Source organism: Ochotona curzoniae, unplaced genomic scaffold, assembly GCF_017591425.1.
Source record: "Ochotona curzoniae isolate NIBS_2020 unplaced genomic scaffold, NIBS_Ocur_1.0 contig_2723, whole genome shotgun sequence".
In the NCBI taxonomy this organism is placed as follows: Eukaryota; Metazoa; Chordata; class Mammalia; order Lagomorpha; family Ochotonidae; genus Ochotona; species Ochotona curzoniae.
This window is the reverse complement of record NW_024465573.1, coordinates 12,727,028-12,747,389: the sequence shown is the minus strand read 5'-3', so window position 1 is coordinate 12,747,389 and position 20,362 is coordinate 12,727,028. Positions and strand designations below refer to the sequence as shown.

The following is a 20,362-nucleotide window of genomic DNA, read 5'->3' as shown; positions in this document are numbered from 1 at the left end:
AAGAGGAATTCATATCTATGTGTTGGAATAAGTTCTTACTGGTGAAGGACTAGGTTACTTTCCAAGAGTGGGTTGTTATAAAGTGAGGTTACGTTTGTATTACCTCTGTTTTAGAGACAGTGACTTGCCCAGTTTCTTTCTGGGGTTAAAGCACCCCTCACCAGAATCGAAACACCTGCTAACATAATGCTCTTGAATTTCCCAGTCAGAAGTCAGGACTCTCACTTTCTTTATAATTCATCCAGCCCCTAGTAATCTGTTGGAGCAGCAGAAAATGCACGAAGATAATGGATTTTCCTATATTAAATATCTTCTAGATAGAAAGAAAATGCTACTCTGTTTACTCCTGGATGTTTTTTTCTTTCTCTTTGCCCTCTTATAGTTCTTGATCTTTGAGCTGTGTTGACAGCAGTTGAAGCTGTTATTTTTGCCGCAGTGGTTATCTTGTTGTTTTCCAGCTTTGCGTTTGATTGAAAGGATTTCTCTGTAACTTTTGATTCTGAAATATTTTCTGTCATGCCAATCAACACTACCCTGTCTCATCTGTTACAGTTCTGAATGTTGTTTCATTTTTCACAATGTTTATGTAAAACCAGCAGTAACACAACATACACACCAAAAAAACCTTAGCAGAAAAAATGAGAATTGAGAGAACTAAAATGAGTTGTCATAATGTGATCAAGTACAGCATTGATGTTTTAAAACAATCTTTTATTTACCCAGACTTTAAGTTTTTAAAAATAGGCTAAAATTAATTTGAGAAAGATAAATTACTTGTATTTTAATATAATTTTATGATGAAATCAACTTATAAATGCAAGTTATGATGCACAGCGACAAAACACATTGTGCATTGAAAGTTCCACTGAGGTGGGGAATAATAAATTCTTTGGTACTTTCAGTGCTACTTCTATGAATTACTTGGACAGAATAAGAATTGTTGGGAACCAGTCCTCTGATTTTACATATTACTGAGTAATAATACATAAATAATAAATCTGTAAACACTCACCAAATAGGACATCAATTTCAGCTTTATTCTTTGCTTTCTGGATCCCAGCATTTTCTAGCGTGGTAGTCTACCATAACTCATAGTTAGCAGATTATCTAACAGAAATTAAAAAAAAAAAAGAATAGGAGGTTGTGCTTTCAGAATGGCTGTCTAGACTAGGATCATTTCAATAGAACTCTCCCTAAAATAAGCCTTTAATATTCCTGCTAAATGTATTCCCACAGACGGCAAGCCTGCTGGCTACAGTGAAATTAAATTTCTTAGAAATAAAATGTTTGGGGCATTTTGCAACTTTATTTCTGATAAAACTTCATTTTTAGTTGTTATCTTACTGTCTATTATCTGCCATTCAGGTTCTGAGAATGCTGGGTATGCATAATGTGTAGCAGCCATCTGAACATGTAGGATTTAAAGGGTGTATTTTGAGTGTCTCCATATGTTTTCACTGGCAATGCACATAGGAATAATGCTGAGAAACAAGACACACTGTTTTCTCTTAGGAGTTTAATAATCTACACTATGATTTTCTTTTTACTTTTCTATGAAACTTGTAAAGAAATTTAAAAACACCTTTCATTTCCTTCAGCTTTTATGTTTTATGTTTAGACAGTCTCATAGAGATGTCTTCATTCAGTTTTAAAAAGAACAAAACATAGAATGTATTGTTTCTACTTTAAAAAGATTTATTTTATTGCAGCCATAATGCATGTGGTGTAAGTTACTGTACTAAGTAGACATTATTATTTTATGAGAAATAAAAATTTTCCTAAACATGTAGTTGAACAACGTGTTGATATCCTCTATTTGCAATGATATAACAATAACACACAGCTAGCAAAAATATCTAACCATTTATTCCTTTGGAGGTTTTGGATTTCGCATTCCATTGTCCCATTGTTAGAAGTAATCTTGCCTTTTAACCGTGTTCAGATTACTGGCAGTTCCGTCCCTTTGAAAGAAAACTATGCAGGCATCATGTCATTTTGGACCTGAAAGTAATCTTAAATGCCATGTTATCCACAGTCTCTTATAAAGTTGATTTAGGAAACAGAAGCCAGAAATGTGACATGACATATCTGAGCCACTGCAAATAGCAGTACTTGGGAAAGGTGTGGGGACTGGAGCTAAATTCAGGATGCATCCCTTACATGGACCATTCCTTCTTTTCTTTTCACTAGCAACAAGTCTAAGTTCTTTGTGGTGGTTTGTTACTTGTTAAAATAGCTAAACAATATAATTTACTTATTTATTTATTTATTTGTTATTTCAGCCAGGGTATGAACTGGCACCCATATGGGAGCCCAGGTATGCATGTCAAGGATTTAGTCACTAGGGTATTGTGCCAGGTCCAGCCATTTAACTTTTGCAAAAATCAGAATGAAGGTTGTGATGCTTCCTTTCTATATTTTGCTCAACTTAATTTTTGATAAGCCTAGAAAGTAGATATTTATAAACTATATTCACAACATATGAATTGAGTGGGTTTTCTATGGATGGTTAGTAATAGAATTGGGTCTGAATGGTTTGAATATTAGCTGTATTCCCAGCTACCATTGTTATACATATTGCAGGATTATCAAACAGCAATTTTGCAAAAGAAAGTTGGTAGTAAATCCCTTTGTGAGTTGGGACTTTCCTAATTTATTTACTATTCTTTGCTTCTGCCTTACAGCTAATGTAGTGTTTGTGACTGCCAATCATACTGTAGGCTTCTGGCTGTCGTATGGGGACAATGGGGAATAAAGTATGTCTCTACTCTTCCGCTCAATTTATATGAGTTGGTAGAGCCATGCTCCTAAGGGTCATTGATCAAATATTTTAATCCGTACTTCAATAAATCAGTGTTTCTCTTTTATAATTCACATTATTATGCTCTCATAAAGTTATAATTATCAAAATGTTATATTCTAGCAGAATAAATAAAAATAATGATGCTATTTGTGGCTTTATTTCTACTTTGGCTTTATTATATATGATGAATTATAAAATTGGCACAAGTGCTGATTTTTAATGGACAGGGAATTCAAAATAAGAAATGAGAACCATAGTCAATGGCATGAATTTGGGTGACCCCTTATTCTGGAACATCATGGATGAAAATTAGGTCCTAGAAATCAGGTTCCAAGATCAGAGGTAGGAAGGTGAGTTCAAAACAAGTCCTAATCTGATAAGAGGAAGAACCATATGTGAAATGGAGTTAACAGCAAGAAGGTGGAAGAGTCTAAGTTAAGAAACAAGGAAGTAGAGAACATGAGATGTTCATATGTCTTCAAACTTCAAGCTGCATCAGAATAACATGGAAAGTCTGTTAGAGTTGTATTGTTATGTGCTCTTTAGGACTTCTTCTTGGGTCCCTCTGGAATGGGACTGAGAATTTGCATTTCTCACAAGTTCCTAATTGATGCCCATGTCCTACCCTGGTGACCACACTTTGAAAATTCTTGGTCCAAATGAATTCCAGCAATAAGTGAGACTGCGTGCAGTAATTGTTCATAAGCTTCCAAGATAATAGACTTGGTGAGCTTAGTAATTTTCATTTTTTTTTAAGATTTATTTATTTACTTCGAAAATTAGAGTTACAGATGAAGTGAGAGACAAAAAGAGAGCTTCCATCTTCCAGTTCACTCTCCAACCTAGCTTCCACAGCCAGGGCTGGGTCAGAATGAAGCCAGGAGCTAGGGGCTTCATTTGGGTCTCTCATGTTGAAAGCCCAGGCTCAAGCAATTGTGCCATCCTTGATTGTTTTCTCAGTTCATTAGCAGGGAGCTGGATTAGAAGTGGAGCACCAAGGACTCAAACTGGTGTTGAAATGAAATGCCAGTATCTTAGGCAGCACCTTTACACACTGTACCACAACTCCAACCCCAAGATGAATTTTCTAATGGACTGGGGACATGTTAGACAAATATATGTTTTTTTTTCTTTTTTGTTTTAATTTTTTTTAGGTCAAATTCATGCTTCAGAGTTTATGAGGATGTAAACCTCCTTCTGTGTTAAAATGCAAAATAAGACTTTATATTCTTGCCACATAAATAACCACAGAAATTATTCCCTGCCTACAAAAACATGATTTGTTTGCTATCTTTGTAGTTCTACAGCCTATCCAGGGCTCTGGTTCAGCTTGTGTGCGCTTAAAGTACACTGGCCTGGGGTCAAAAACTGATTCTTTCACTAACTTTGTTTCTTGTGGTCATAAGTTTCTTAAACTCTGAAATCTGTGTGCGGCAGAGATGTTGTCGATTGCCTAGCATTGTGAAGATGAAATGATATAGTACCTTTAAACCAATTGTTAGAGTACCTGGAACATAGCAATTATTCCGTAAGTGTTAGCTGACATTGGAATACTGAAGTTCAGGAATATGGCTGTGTACGTGACATTTTGGTTATAATCTCAGGTTAATTGGACAGTGTATGCTTTGCATCTGTAATTCACTGCAACTCTTCTTTTAAAAATAAGTGAATTGGGGCCCAGCGCGGTGGCGCAGTGGGTAAGGTCCTCGCCTTGCACGCCCGGGATCCCATATGGGCGCCGGTTCTATCCCGGCAGCCCCGCTTCCCTTCCAGCTCCCTGCCTGTGGCCCGGGAGAGCAGTCGAGGACGGCCCAAAGCTTTGGGACCCTGCACCCGCGTGGGAGACCCAGAAGAGGCTCCTGGCTTCGGAATGGCATAGTATCAGCCATTGTGCTCACTTGGGGAGTGAATCATCGGACGGAAGATCTTCCTCTCTGTCTCTCCTCTCTGTATATCCGCCTTTCCAATAAAAAAAATAATAAAAATAAATCTTAAAAAAAAAAAGTGAATTGGCATGAAGCTATGAGGTATATGCAAAGAGTGGAATTTAAAAGTCAAAGTAGATTACAGATAGCAAAACCTAACATTGATATAGCAAATTTCAGACTAAGCACGGAAATCATCTTCTATGGCACAACAGTTAGACAGTAGCCAACTGCAACCAGTAGCCAACTTTATACTCTGACTAACTCTGTGATTTTTGTGCCAGTGGTTTGAGCTCTCTGTTCCCCAGAATCTTCATGTATCAAGTGATGACAATAACTCCCATCTCAGTGAGTTGTTGTAAGTCCAAACGGATGGTCACGTATAAACATTCACATCCCACATGTCATATATGAGTATATAAAACCATTAGACACTAAAAATGAAACATGCAAAGTTCTTAGAACAGTACATGGCACAAAATAATCACTGTAGAATTGTTTATTATTTATCATATTTAATTTTGTGTACTGTAGAATGATTTGTTTCTAAGAAAAATAAATCAGAAGACCTGCAATTTCCCCCCTGTAGCTCCATATTGCATTCATAGAGTACAGCAGAGATCTGCCGTCAGTGTGGCAAACGGAAACGAATTCCCGTCTTAATTAAAACACATTTAGATGGAAAACTCATCTCTCTACTACCTCTACAGCCTTCTTGAAAATGTATTTGGCATTTCAGTCATAAACAAAGTTAATTCTATCAAAGGAGCTTAGCCTTTAAGGATATTCCAAGAAAAAAAAAAAAGGAATTTCATTTGTATTTGAATTTCTAAAAGTGTATTTTTGAAGGGTTTTATTGATTTTGTTACTGACAAGTTCTGTGTTTTTTCCCTCCATTTGCTTTCTTCTTACCTTCTTCTAAATCTGACATTTTAAAAACATTTAGTTATTGGAAAGACAGTTATAGGGTGGAGGAGGGGACGATGGGAGGAGAGAGTGAGTCTTCCACTTGGTAGTCTGTTTCTCAACTGACCACAGTGGCTAGCCCTAGGCTGGACCAAAGTCATGAGCCAGGACCCTCATCCAGGCCTCCTGAATGGTGGGCAGGGAGCCAGGCCATGGGGACCTCTCCTGCACCTCTGTTTTCCTGTAAGTGGAGTAGCTGGGACCTGAACCAGTGTTTAGATACAAGAATGCCAGTGTTGCAGGTGGTGGCTAACTTTCTGTACTACCGCAACAGTCCCCCAAGTAATATCATTGACCACTGTGTCCCTGAAATTATCCCTTTCACAGGCATCCTGACTCAGACGTGGCTCCCCACTCAGCCTTTATTTCCCTGATTTCCCCTACATCTCCTTTCATCTTCTGCCCTTCCTAGACCTGTCCACCAGAAACTCTTCTTCGTTCTTGGGCTGTGTCCTCCTGAGCATTCACTGATTAGCCTAAGCTGCTGCTTCCCTCACTGTGGGGAGGTGTCACATTAATTCTGTTTTTCCAGTTCAAGTCTCTGCTGATCCTCAAGCCTCCTAACATTCCCACCCGCTTGAATTCCTCATCACCACATCTAAATGGAATTTGTGTTTGTTCTGGCATGTTCTTCCGTGCAGTAAGCCTGTGTACCAGCAACAGTGTGCTGGGCTGAGTTCTTGTGCTTCACATGATGCTGCTGCCTCTGACGCATCCCTTTGCATTCCTTTCTTAACTACTCAAAAGTCCCTTTTGATTTTGCTACCCTGATGTGACCTCCCTGCTGTCTGCCTGTACAGATCATACCCTTATTATGTTGTAGTCACCTCCTAGGAGACAAATCCATTGCAAACACTATCCTTCCAGTTCATCTCTGTGGTACAAGAAGGATGATCTTTAGTTGCACATTTATCCATTCTAGAACTACTCTGTTTCCACCCTTATCAAGTACAGACACTTCTGCCTGGTCTTCAGATATTTCCATGATCAGCATTTCAAACCTGTGGCCCATTAATGTCTCACCCAAACCCACAGAGACTCTGCTTAGGAGAGCCTTCCTCCAGCAATTGCAAAAGCACACCTTGTGTTTTCCACCTTGTGGTTCTCCCTCCTCCTGGGGAACCACATATTCACAGTCTGCAGTCTGTATCCCTCTATATTGTGTTCCCATGTGCTGTATGGGTGGACTCTGTTTTCAGGTGTATGGGGACAACAACCCTTTTTAAAGCATTATTGAAGTATATCTGAATTGAACATAATATCTGGGACACCTCAAAACACCTCAGAAAACCATTGAACGTTACTCCTGAAAGAAGGCAAAGAGAAAACTGCCGATCGCTATACCTGAGGCAGACATTTTAAATTTAACAGCTTTGCTTTTAGATTTATGATTACCTTCTATACATGGTGAGCAGGACCTAATGGCATTTACATAATTGATATGCAGTCTTTTAGAATGAATTTGATTTTGATTAAAATATTAATATAGAGAAGGATATTAAGTATTACTGGAGGTCAAATGACAGCAAAAATTATGTAAGTATGGCTTAAGTGATAGAAGTCTTAATAATGCTGCAACATACAGCATTCAGAATCTCTGATAAATAATCTTTGAGAGCTCGCCTCAGTCAACCTGGAAAACAAGCTTGTAGCCCATTTCCTAACAGGCCTTTATGACAAAGGAGTAGACAAATAGTTTACACAGCTGTATTTTTAGCTTAATAGCAAGACAAGGGAGAAGGTTCCAGTGCCAATGTTTTTAGATTCTCAAAGGCCACAGAACTGGTGATGATTTCATCAACTTTTCAGTACCTATTGCTCTCCCCAGAATTCTCTTTCTCAGTGTAGGCTGGCTGCATAAGCTGGTAACCACTGAATGAGACTCCCCTCCCACCCCCCAAATAATTTAAATTCCATTACACAGAAAAATACATGTGAGTGGCTTTTGTGTTTCACATGCCAATTGCTGTTCATCTCCCATCTCTTATTTTGGGAGACTTAACAGCCACCCTGCACAGCCTCAGTTTACAGTGGTTTCCATCCACAAGTATAGCCTCCCCAAAGAGGCACATTGAATTATAGACCTCAAAGCAGACTCTCTGTGGGAGAACACAAACAAACTTCAGCTGTAAGTCAGCTTATGGGGAGGAAAGGAAGACACTAAGTGCCCCAACTCTAAAATACAAGAGATGGAAAAAGGACCCATTGTGCAATGCAGTTCTGGTGCAAACTATGAAGAATTTCCTATTTCTACTTAGTTCTGACCAACTGGTTACAAATTCAGAGTTTCCCATAGCCCCTTAAATTTGGTAATTTGCTAGAATAGAATAATTTAGAGAATTCAGGAAAGCACTAAGCCTGCGATTAAACTTTTGGCATAAAGAAAACAGATACAGATCAGCCAAACCACGGGACTCATATGGCAAGTACTGGAACTACTCCAGAGTGAAGCCCCTGTTTGCTCTCAGAACTCATTAGTCTCCTGACATAACTCTGGGTATCACCAAGCACATTGCTTCTCCACGCCTTGCTGTCCAGGAGTTTGACTGAAACTTCCTTAAACTCACGTGATTGATTGCATTCTGAATAACATGCTTAGCCTTGATTGCTAACGTCTCCATTTCTGGAGTTTGCAATATCGGGCGAATTTCACTTGTTTCAAACCTGTAACATTATCAAAAAGCCGGTCTTTCTGGAATGTTCAGCCCTTGTTTTGAAATGCCCTAGGGTGTCCACAGTCAATCGTTTGTTACCGTATACTCAGGGAGGGTCTCAGGGGACCACCAAAAATAATAATAAAGATATGTCTAACACTTTGGATAGAGACCAGAGAAATTCTTTATTATACAATGCAATAAAATACAGGAAGAATTGGACCTGATTTAAGTAAGAAAATCAAGGGAAAAATGTGTGTGTGTGTGTGTGTGTGTGTGTGTGTGTGTGTGTGTAATTTTTGCAGCAGAGCTGTCCACAGGAAAATGTTGCTTGATAATGCTCATCAAATAAATAATCATTAAAAAGTCTTTTCATTTGCTTTTTTTTCTTACTCATTCTTTCAATAAGGTTTATAGGATTCTTCCTATGCTAGTCATTGCAGACAGACTGCTGTCAGTGTATATTAATCAATTTCTTAAAAAAATCAATAAGTACTGTTTGTTCATATTACATAGAAAAGAGAAAAGGTAAACTGTTTGCTGATTTTGATTCCAATTAAAATGAACCTGATTTCTGAACTAATTACTAATCTTTGCTTATCGGAATTCTGCTAGATCACCCCTAAAGTATTAGACCTTAAGTCTAGTCTTTTGAATAAATTGGGAAGACATAGATAACAGAGAAATATATGTTTTCTGTTTAACCCGAAGCTACCACTTGCTTCTTTAGTTTTAAACCAAGTCTATAAATGTTTTAAAATGTGATGCATGATAAACTGTTCTTTTTTTGCTTTCCTGTAATTGGAGCAACATACTAATTCCTACAAGTTGTGACTACTAACAGAGAGCAATCACCTCACAGACTTGTACCGAAAAGATGAGACCATCCAGGTGACAGGAAATGGCCACTTGCAGAGTCCTCGCTTCCCGAACAGCTACCCCAGGAACCTGCTTCTGACGTGGCGCCTCCACTCTCACGAGAAAACCAGGATACAACTAGCGTTTGACCATCAGTTTGGATTAGAGGAGGCAGAAAATGATATCTGTAGGTAAGTGAAGAAAAATCTACTTGAGGGTGCTGTCCCCAAAATGAGATGTAAAGGACAGATTGAAAGCTTCATGTCCCTTTGGAGGCCTGTGGACCTACTCAGACTGTGCTGCAGAGAAAGCAGTCATTGGTGTGACTCACAGACACTCTGCTCCACAGGCCCATGACTGTGTGCCTCCCAAAGAAGGGTGGAATCTAGAGAGACCTGTTTTTTTGTTTGTTTTAATGCACAAAACAGGCTTTGAGAAAGGCAACCAGCATCCCATGTCATCTGTAGCTACTAGCATGTGGCCTTGTCTTAGCCTGTCCATGGTACAGTGGGCATCAACCACTGCTGGGTTCCAGGAGCTGACACAAACAGTAGGACCACCCTCCTTCCCCTAGTGCTGACTGAGGAACCCATCAGGGTTTTACGCCATAGTGTTAGAGCCTTACACATCTACAAGAAGGAGAAAGGAACCCCAAAGCCTTGTCTCCCTCAGATAGGTCTGTTTCCTGTGGTTTCTGGGTCACAAATAGAAGGTGAAAGCTGTGCCTCACAGTCTTCTTCCTTCATGGTTTATTTTTCAGAGAAATCCTGGGCCTTTGGCATCTTACTCACCGAATTAGCATGTGTAGGATTTGGGGAGGATTTTCTTTCTGTTTTGTTGTTGTTTTGTTTTTGTTGTTTTTTTTTTTTTGTACTTTACTGCATGCATTGTCCTGCATTGCCAGTGAACTACTGAACTGCTAAATCCTTTCCACAGGTTCATTTGCCTTTGAATAAGAAAAAGAGATGCCTCAAGTTTGGTTGTCCTTTGTTGCATGTTGATTATGCTGGCAGCTTTTATTATGTTGCTATTTTTCCCTGGAATAACATCAGTGACTCTTTCTAAGACCACAGAGGGAAAAGAATGCCAGCGAGTAGAGCTGAATATCTATATGAAAAAACAGTTAATATTTACAAAGTAATTAAATATAAAAGCTGATCTGATGACTTTTTAACTTTGAAAGAGAGATCTAATAATCTATTCTAGGGAAAAAAATTAAGAAATTCTACTGACATATTGCTGAAAGTGTTGACACAGAAGGTACCATGATCTGGTTCTACACATTAGACACTTCTGACACCACATGTGAATGAGTTTTTATTCCTATCAAAGAGTTCTTTTAAAATAGCTCGGTATCCTGTAACTCAGTGTAATTCTAACACTGTAACATGAAGTATTAGGAACATGAAGGGAGTTAGGAACTCACTGCTACAGCACTATCCCCCCCCCCACTGGCCCCGTATTAGATGCCAATTTCAGGTTTCTTGTACTTCTAATGAAAAGTGGCAAATCGTGGAGTCACATAATTCCCTCCTTTAGTTTTATAGTAAACTAGAAGAATCCATGAAACTTAAAACACTTTACATATGATGATATGATTAAGAGTTTATTTAAAATCTGTATAACAACAGTCAAATAGAAGAGGTAAATAGGGCAAGAATATGGAAAGAGTGGCTTCTCAAAGTCTCCAAGTATTCAATCCAACAGCTATTGAAACTCTGTCATTACAAGGTTTTAGGATAGTTTCAGTATTTTTACGTATAATAAATTACATCAGTGGCCATTGTTGATTGTGCTTAATCTCTAGATCCTCTCCTCTGTACAGTTCTAACTTCTATTCCTGCCTTTTTCTCTCTGTTGTCCTTCTGAAACTATAGAGTCAGTTAATTGACATATACTCAAGTATGGCTGAAAGGAATGAATAGCAAACAATGCTCCCTTCACCCCATCACTGAGAAATCCCAGAGGCCTTGGGAGTTCTGCGTCAGGAACCAGGGACATAGAGCAAATACATGTTTATTATGCCATATTATCATAGAGGGAAAATCACTGCCGACCTGGGATTTTGATCCCAGTAGTGAGCATGTTTGAGTATAGCCTTGAAAATAGAAGAGAAAGTCAGGTTGGCTTCCTTTTAAAATTTTTCATCAAATCTCATTTCTCAGAATTTATGAAAGATTTACAGAAGGAAGTAAATGAGTGAGAGTTGGAAATAGGAGAGGAGTTTGGGAGAATGTTGATTAGTAAGTTGGAAAATGGTACTCCCTTGACTTTAGTTTTAGAGTTCAAATTACACTGGTGTTTGAGTTTTTTATATTTTTAAATTAAGCAAAAATGATATGTTGTATTATTAACAAAGTTTCATGTATACTTGTGCTTTGTGCAATAAATATGATTTGCACATATTTTATATAAAATGAAACGCAATTGATTTCCTACCATCTGTTCCAAAGCCTCCTTGATGTTTACATTGTAATGTTTTATTGCTTGAGTAATGATTCTTTTTAGTGCTTTCTACAAGCACTGTATAAATGTTTAGAAGTTAACTTATAGGGATTCCAAGAGATACTTAGCTAGCAAACTTACATAAGCCTTCTTGGTTTGTCTATAAGGAAACTGAGGAAAAGGATATAAGGGTAAAAGACAAAAAATCAAAAGTCAAAGCAATTCAGACACAGTATCATTGGTTATCACCTGATTCAAAATTCTGCCCATTTAATAAGCGTTCTGAGGTGCATAAGTAAGATTAGTAAGGCCATATTTTTTATACTGATTCCTTCTGGTAATCATGATGCAAAACTGTAAGATGAACAGGAGTTTTCTGGTGGTGTTTACTCTGAATGGCCACAATTTTGTACTTGAGTTTAGCAACTGAAGTCATTTTTGGGACAGAGTCGGAGTAGAACACTAATGACCAGTTTTAACCAAATGAAATTCTTGAGGGTCTGGAAATGGAATAAGGAGTCTACAAGATCTAAACTCCATCCCCCAAAATATCATGTTCTGTGATGCCCTGAGGAATGGAATGTTACGGACAGATTGGAAGAATCAAATTATGATAGTGAAAAACTAAAAAGGCCTTGGTGGCATTGATCAATTCTGTGATTCTGTGTTTCTCTGATCAATACCAAAGACAAACCTGTGGTCCTGTACATATTCACACCCTGGTTTAACCAGCTCCAAAACTGATTAGCACATATCTTTCCCCAAACTTACAGATTTTTTCCTCATGATACGTGTCGTATTTTATGATGTGGTCTCTGCAAAAGATAGTTTTCCCAAAAGAGAATATGGCAAGCCACACTCTATCCATTTTTTTAAAAATTGGTGGAAGTAAGGGTCTCACCCACTTTTCCCTAATCCACGACCCTTCCCTCCATAATCAACTATGTAAGCATCATCAAAAATAATTTTTATAAAAATTAAGAATGCTGGTTCTATAAGTGATATAGAACATTTACTTACTTTATCATAGAAACACAAAATGTCATAAATTCAAAATGAAATTTTGTTTGCAAAGTATTACATAGAAAACATTTGGATTATATATTTGCTAAGTCACATCTTCTAAAATAAATAAAGAAATTAGTTACTGGATAATTTCCAGAAAAATGTCCAGCTGGATGCTCAGAAAGTAGCCTGCTTAGATGATTGCTGACCAAGGAAAGATCATGCTTGAATATAAACATACATTTACATATGTATATACACACATGTGTGTACTCAAGTTATATATATATAATCATATATATGTCAGAATTCTTTCAGACCAGATGTTAGAGTTTTAATTTAGAAAATGAAAGCCGAAAACTAGCTGTTTAAAAAATAATTCTATATGTTGCAATTTTTCTTCAGCTAGTAGGTTAATGAGAAATTACATTTTAATTTTTGAATGAAAGTACAAGTTTCAAAAGCTACTGAAATCAAAGCATGACCATTACTGCCCAATATATTCTAGGTATGATTTTGTGGAAGTTGAAGACGTATCTGAAACCAGTACTGTTATTAGAGGGCGATGGTGTGGACACAAGGAAGTTCCTCCAAGGATAACCTCAAGAACAAACCAGATTAAAATCACATTCAAGTCTGATGACTACTTTGTGGCTAAACCTGGATTCAAGATTTATTATTCTTTTGTGGTAAGTAGCTGATGTCCTCCGTGATTAAAACCAGACACTGCTTTCAGGAAGTATAGAGCTAATTTTCTATCATTAAATGCAGTGATATGAGAGGAAGTGAACTTTATCAATACCTGGTGGCATTGTTTTCTCCTACTCTGTGGCTAAAATGTTTAAACCTTCATTAGCAAAAAATGCCATTTTGGATTTATTATGTCAATATTTTGGTGTTGTATTGTGAAAAAAAGTGCATAGTGAATGGAAAAGAGAAAATGGTACACAATGAGGGATGTACCTTTAATCAACTCAAGCAAGGTTGATGCATTTGTATCCAAAAAGAAAGCCTGTGAGAGTAGAAATAAAGCTAAGAGAAACATTTCCTGTCTTTCTTGGAAAAGTTTTCTGTAAATTTCAGCACAGGATAATGTCCTAGTAGTTGTAGTTGGAATGGTGACCCAGTTTTGAAAGTGTATTATAATAAAATCTCAAGGTTGGCCAACAATTCAAATCGAAAGTCCAACTCAGGACACAAGAGTACAACTTCTGTTGAACAGACCATGCTTATTTTCAGTCTCACCTCTACTTAACCATCTTAGGAATAATTTCCAGCCTTAACTGATTGACTATTAAAACATGCCCAATCTTATATTAAGCCAAATTTACATTGTAATTGATTGTCACAGATGTATCACAGATATGCATATGCCTTCTTCACTAATCCATCAATAACACAATTATTAAGTTCTGACAGACCTTCTATTAGATGTAATAAAGATACTTTGGTTAACTGAACAAAATTACCCTGGGAACTTCTGAAATGTTTCATAAATTGAAATGATAAAAAAATGATAAGTAGTAAGTCAGAAGAACTAGGTGCTATAGAATAAATCCATAGAAGCACTGGGAATAATTTTGCTTATATGTTGTTGTCTTAATTATTCCATCTTTCAACTATTCGAAGATATTGGACAATTTTTACTCTCTCAATCTGCCTCAGTCCCTTTTCTAAGAGTGGATACCGAAATAGAACACATAAGTAAAAACTGTCTTGATTTGTTGGAATTGCTTTTCTCTTAAGAATTAAACTTAAGATCAGAAAAATAATGCATTTAGAAAATCTAATATTTCTTGCATTATGATGAGTTATTAAGCACTAAATAAATTATACATCAGAATATTGTAAGTGGAAAGTAGTATGCCATGACACAGGTTCCAGTTTTAATTTCATAATAATCCATCAAGCATTATTTACATTATTGCAAACTCAAGTAACACTGCATAGCAATAAAATTGAAGTATGAACCTTTGATTTCTTCGTTTTTGTACCTTTCAGTATGCACAGTAATGCATCTGTTCACAATTGTTCCTGGACAAAGCAGGTTTGACAAGTTAGATTGGAAAAAAATAGGTTTAATGAAGGATCTTGTCTCCCTTAAAATATCGAGGACTGTTAGTGTTAATATATTCATGGCTCTTTGTTTATGAATAACCTGAACAACCCATAAGTCACAATTATCCATGATGTGTTTAAGGCAGAACAGCTCCTGTTGTGGAATGTAACTGAAATACAGATTTAAAGAAGAATAAATAATAATAATGATGATAGGAATATACTCCGTTTGCCTTTCCAATAAAAATAAATTAAATCTTAAAAAATGTGTACTGTGAGAAGTATCATAGGCAATTTCTTTGCTTGTGAACATATGCAGTGTACTTATATAACTTAGATGATATATGACAATAATGACATAGTTTGTAATGCAGCAAAAGAGAGAGAACAAGATATATGAGGTTGTTACCAGTATAAGATCACATACTGCTTCCCATTAAAACTGTTTTTATATCAATAAGCCAAGTAGTATCTAAACAAATAATGAAAAAGTATAGTCTAGTAAACACATAAACAAGTAATGTATTTTTCAGTATCTTATGTAGTCTTATGCACCATATGTAACTCTAAGTGCTGTTTCTTTATAATACTGGCAGCAAAGCAGGTTTGGTTCCAACAGCATCATCACAAATAGGAGAGAGATGAATTGCACTGTGACATCATGGCAACTAGAATTTACCAAAAAATATAAATCAGCTCTTTCATAGAGTTTAATAAGCAGTCTATTATATGTATTACATTAATCAATATAATAGCCTACTATAATCTTAAAGCACCATGTCATTAATGAGCTGTATGTCTGCATGCTGGTGTTTTGGGTCAGGGTGCAGCTTCCTCATTATTTCCTAGCCAATGCTACATGGAAGACTGGGTGGCCTCTGTTATACATGATTTAGTAACACTCTACTCATTTGCCTCTGCCAGTAAGTTTAATTGCATTTTTAGATATAATGACGGTAACAATATTTTGGTGTATTTCTCTAGCAGCCCCTTGCTCTGCATTCATTTAAAATTGCTACAGCTTTTCGTTCTCCTTCTAACAAACTGTCTCTAAATGTGGCTAAATGGGGCAAAAGTACTCATGGCTGAATGCTGAAAGGCACAATGAGCTTAGCCTTCAGGTATGCAGAAGCTTTAAACCTGGGTGGCCTTTTGAGAAAACTCTTTTGTTTTATTCTTGCTAACTAGGGATAGAAGGTTGTATATAGCTTGACCATAGTATTGGGAAAATTGTTTGGTTCTTATTTAAGCCTTACTTGGATTTAAAGCAGAGTTTTTATACTTAACAGATCAGGTTTGAGATTAGCAATGGCAAGCCCTCTTCCAGTGTATTAAAACAATTTTTAGGGTGTTAAAGTCTTTTGGGGACTAAAAGCAGCTATTGTCAGCCCTACTTTGAGCAAGATTGCTCATAAAAAAATGTGAGCATTCAGAATAGCTCCTTCGGATTCACGGTGCCTTTTGCACAAGCAATCACTAACATAGGTAAGGGCGTTTCCATTTCTATCTCTGCATTTTCACCTTTGAGCATCTCACTGAATCCTCTGTTCTTCCTACAGTGATGCTCCAGCTGTACCAGCACCCCTGAGGCTATATGTAGTAAGGGCCCATACAAAGGATTCAAATGTGATATGCTTTTTCCTCTTAACACTTTTGCAAGGCCCAGTATATTTTAGTCAGTTTTTCATTCAACCAATTGGTGGGAGATTAATTTGATTTGGGAGAGATTCTTCTGTAACAGTTTTATTTGATGACATTAAAACTTAAAATTCCTGTTTTTGTTCTGTTTCTCTTTTTTTTAAACATCTCTCTAGCTGCAAGGCCACATGGGACCAGGGTTTTACTCTAAAACTCATTTAGAATTGAAGGCCTAGCTTATTAGTCAACTTTGAGCATATTTCCTCCTCCTCTGCCTTTGATTTCAGCTCTTCAAATTCATGATAGTGAGTGGAATTGGAATGAATTGCCAAAATGAAGAATACTGCTTAATATAGTGCCTCACATATACATACTGTTTAATAGTAATAACGGTCTTACCTTTACCATCACTAATGATTTATATGGCTCCGTAATACAAGTGGTAATGAAATTTTTAAGAAGATTTATTTATTTTTATTGGAAAGACAGATTTACAGAAATAAGGAGACTGGAAGAAAGATCTTCCATTTACTGGTCACTCCCCAAGTAGCTGCAAAGGCCAGAACTGAGCCAATCCACGGTGGGAGTCAGGAGCTTCCATCTGGTTTCGCAGGTGGGTGCAGTGTCCCAAGGCTTTGGGCCATCTTCTGCTGCTTTTCCCAGGTCTCTACTGCAGTTCAGTTCCAAGGGAACTGGATTGGCAATGGAACAGCCAAGACATGAACCTGTGTACATATGTGATCCTGGCAGATGCAGGGCAAGGATTTAGTCACTAGACTATCACTCTAGGCCTTGAACATTTTATAAGTAAAACAGAGTTTATTCTGTTGTGTTTTCTGCATGCTGCCTTATACCTGGACAGATTGATTCTTAGAAAGATCTGCCTAATTTCATTTTCTTATTCTCTTGCTCACCCTTTTCTTCTAATTCCCCTCCCTCTAGGGAAATAGGTAGATGCCTTCAGAATGAATAATTAAGCAGGAAAGATAATTCATCAAACATTTAAAAGCAAGATGTGATAAAACAAATCGAGTTTGTTGGAGAGAAAACAAATACTTAAATGCTTTGAAATATTTTTAAAAGCCTACTAGATAGATTCTTATAAAAGTGTTCAGTTACAAGGACCCAGATGGATTCTGTACAAAGAAGTGAACAGACATGCTTGCGAAATCTACTTAAAATCTACTTCTTGGTGGCTACAGGCTCAGTTTCCTTACCTGTAAAATGGTCATATTGTTTTTGGACGTAAGATAGATGAGAACATTAAATTTGACATCTAGTATTTTAAGATTTATTTATTACTTGAAAAAGTTACAAAGAAAGGGAGAAACAAAGTGAAATCTTTGATGAGCTGGCTCATATCCCAAGTGGCAGCAACAGCCAGAGGTGGTCCAGTCCAAAGCTGAGAGCCAGGGGCTCTCCCACATGGACATGGGGTCATCCGCAGCTGCTTTTGTAAGCCCTAAGCAGGGAGCTGGAACGGAGGTGGAGCTGGTGTGACTAGAACTGGTGCCTACAGGGTGCCAGCATCCGGCCTCTAAATCTGGCAACTTTGAAAAACCGCTCTGTCTAGAAGGTGTTAATTGTGTAAATGTCGGCAGCTATTATTATCATTATACCTGCTATGATTGTTCATCTCTCAGATGATAGATAAACTTCCACATACTCTCCAAACTGCCCCGTTGTCAGCTCATGTGTACTCCGAGAGTAACTCGCTCTCTTCATACAAAGCAGAAATGTTTTATCTCACATTGTGGCACATACAAGACCTTCAGCATTTTACAGTGCTGAATGTATATGGTTTGTGCATGTAATTTATAGCAAAGTTTTTTAATTGAAAAAAATAACTAAATCATTTGAAAGCCATTACAAACTTGCTTGTTTGATTAATAACATCTAGCATATTTTTTAACTAAAATTTTCTAGTACCCATTATTAACATTTTCAAAAATAAAAAAGCAATTTTATCAGACAAGTTACTTAACTGTGTATGTCTGTTTTCAGTTCACTTCAAATAGGGCTCCTTGCCCTTACAGAATATATAATTTGGTAGGCTTGGCATGATAGCTCAATTGGTTTATCCTCCTCCTCCTCAAACACTGGGATCCCTTATGAGTGCCAGTTTATCTCCTGGCTACTCCACTTCCCATCCGTATCCTTGCTGGGAAAGCAATAGAGGATGGCCAAAGCCTTGTGACTCTGCCCCCATGTGGGAAACTAGGAAGAAGTGCCTGCCTTCAGACTGGCTTAGTCATTTGTGTAGTGAACCAGCAGATGGAAGATCTTTCTTTTTGTCTCTCCTACTCTCTGTGAATCTGCCTCTCCAATAAAAATAAATAAATATTTAAAAATAAATAAAATTTATTTTTAATAAAAATAAATAAAAGTTTATAATTTGGGGAGTACAGTACTAATAAAAACAAACATTATTAAATAATGATAGTATTTAACTGTTTGGATTTCTGTGAGGATTAAATATATAATGTCTTGTATCTGAGCATTTAATACATGTGTTTGCCAAAAATAATTTTTGAAGAGTGTTGTAAAGCAGCCATATATTGACTTGGAAAATTGTAAAACTTAGAGCTTCAGCCTCTTAAGAGATTTAGTACCTATGCAGTCCTCCTATTCTCTAACTGAAACAATGACCACAGAACAGATAATTCTAAATGAGGCTATGGACACAGAGGTTAGGGGTATGCTTGTGGCTATCTGCTATCTTTAGGATATGAAAATTACATATCCACTGTAAAAATAAGCATATCAAAATTGTACATACAATCTCAGGAAACTCCATGCCTCTCAACCCTCATGTCTTCAGTGCCCACACGCGCAGTGCAGAACTCCATGCTCAGCCCTCTGCATGCTCTATCACTTTGGGATGACCCTTTCCTGTTGACTAGTCCTTTCTTAGAATCAGTGTCTGAAATAAGACCTTACTGGTGTCATTAAATTTTCTCATACACCCCCATTTGCTAATCGTTTGAACAAGTGACTCCCTCACATGCTGAGTAAACACATTTCCAGCTTTGAGAGGGATGCTGTTTAATGACATCTGGGAATACCAGCATCCTGTTTATCTAGTAGTTAATTATATGAATATACTATGTTTAAATCTATATTCTTGAATACCATGACTGTCTCTGTTCATATGGCCCCGATCTTTAGTGTACCACTCTTCTGAGATATGAAGAAAGTGGAAAAGAGAGGGAAAAAAGTCTTGCATATTTAAGATAGAGGAAATAGAGAATAGGTATTTTTTTAAAAAGTGATGAGAACATGCACTTGATGTTCACTTACGAATTCAACAAATATTTTTGAATTACTGTGGATAAGAATAAAATGAAAGCCCTATAGGAAAGCAAAGTGCACAATTATGGAAGAGTGGATTTCAGTGATAAAAGGAGTGTGGAGACTTTGACACACAAAGGGAAGAGAGGCAATTAACCTAATAGAAATGAAATTGTTGGACTGAGTCACGGAAAAAGCTCTGCCTAAATAAAGGAACAAAGACAAGGAAAATGTGGGTATTTCAGAATACCCTGATGAATGAATTCAAAAGATTGCAGGGTATGGCTGCTAACCACATGTATTCTTTGTGTATTTTAGCCAATAGAAAAGGATCACAAAGGAACAATTTTATCAGTGGTATCTAAGAAATGCCAAAACTAAGAACTTCTTAGAGAAACTAGAATTAAGAAGTTGGCTGAAACACAAAGCCAAAAGGAGATCTACAAAATCACATGAAAAGCTGGAATTAAGAAATAACAGATATTTTGTATGATGATTTAGAAGATCTGCCATGCTAGTGTAATGGGCTCCAAAGATTCTCATGGGGGCTCTGAAGTAAATCATGCAAATCTGAATGCATAGTACATGGAAAATGATGGATCTGGTTACAGATGGTCATGGTCACAAATAGACAAGAACCATGGAAGGAAGGCAAACTCAAAGTGTGGTTGTGCTTAGCAGGTGAATTCAAAAAGTGGGGAACATGGACTGATATGTTG

The 20,362-nt window shown here is 37.1% G+C and overlaps 1 protein-coding gene across 2 annotated transcripts in view; it reads left to right on the top strand.

Annotated features, from left to right (window-relative positions):
- PDGFD (platelet derived growth factor D) overlaps positions 1-20,362 on the top strand; it is a 217,046-nt gene that overhangs the window by 137,276 nt on the left and 59,408 nt on the right. Inside the window, exons 2-3 of one of the 2 annotated variants that reach the window (XM_040977235.1) lie at positions 9,211-9,397; positions 13,165-13,345. In XM_040977235.1, the coding sequence (XP_040833169.1) occupies positions 9,211-9,397; positions 13,165-13,345 (368 nt within the window). Of the gene's footprint in view, positions 1-9,192; positions 9,398-13,164; positions 13,346-20,362 lie in introns of both variants that reach the window. The other variant, XM_040977234.1, reaches the window with a different exon arrangement.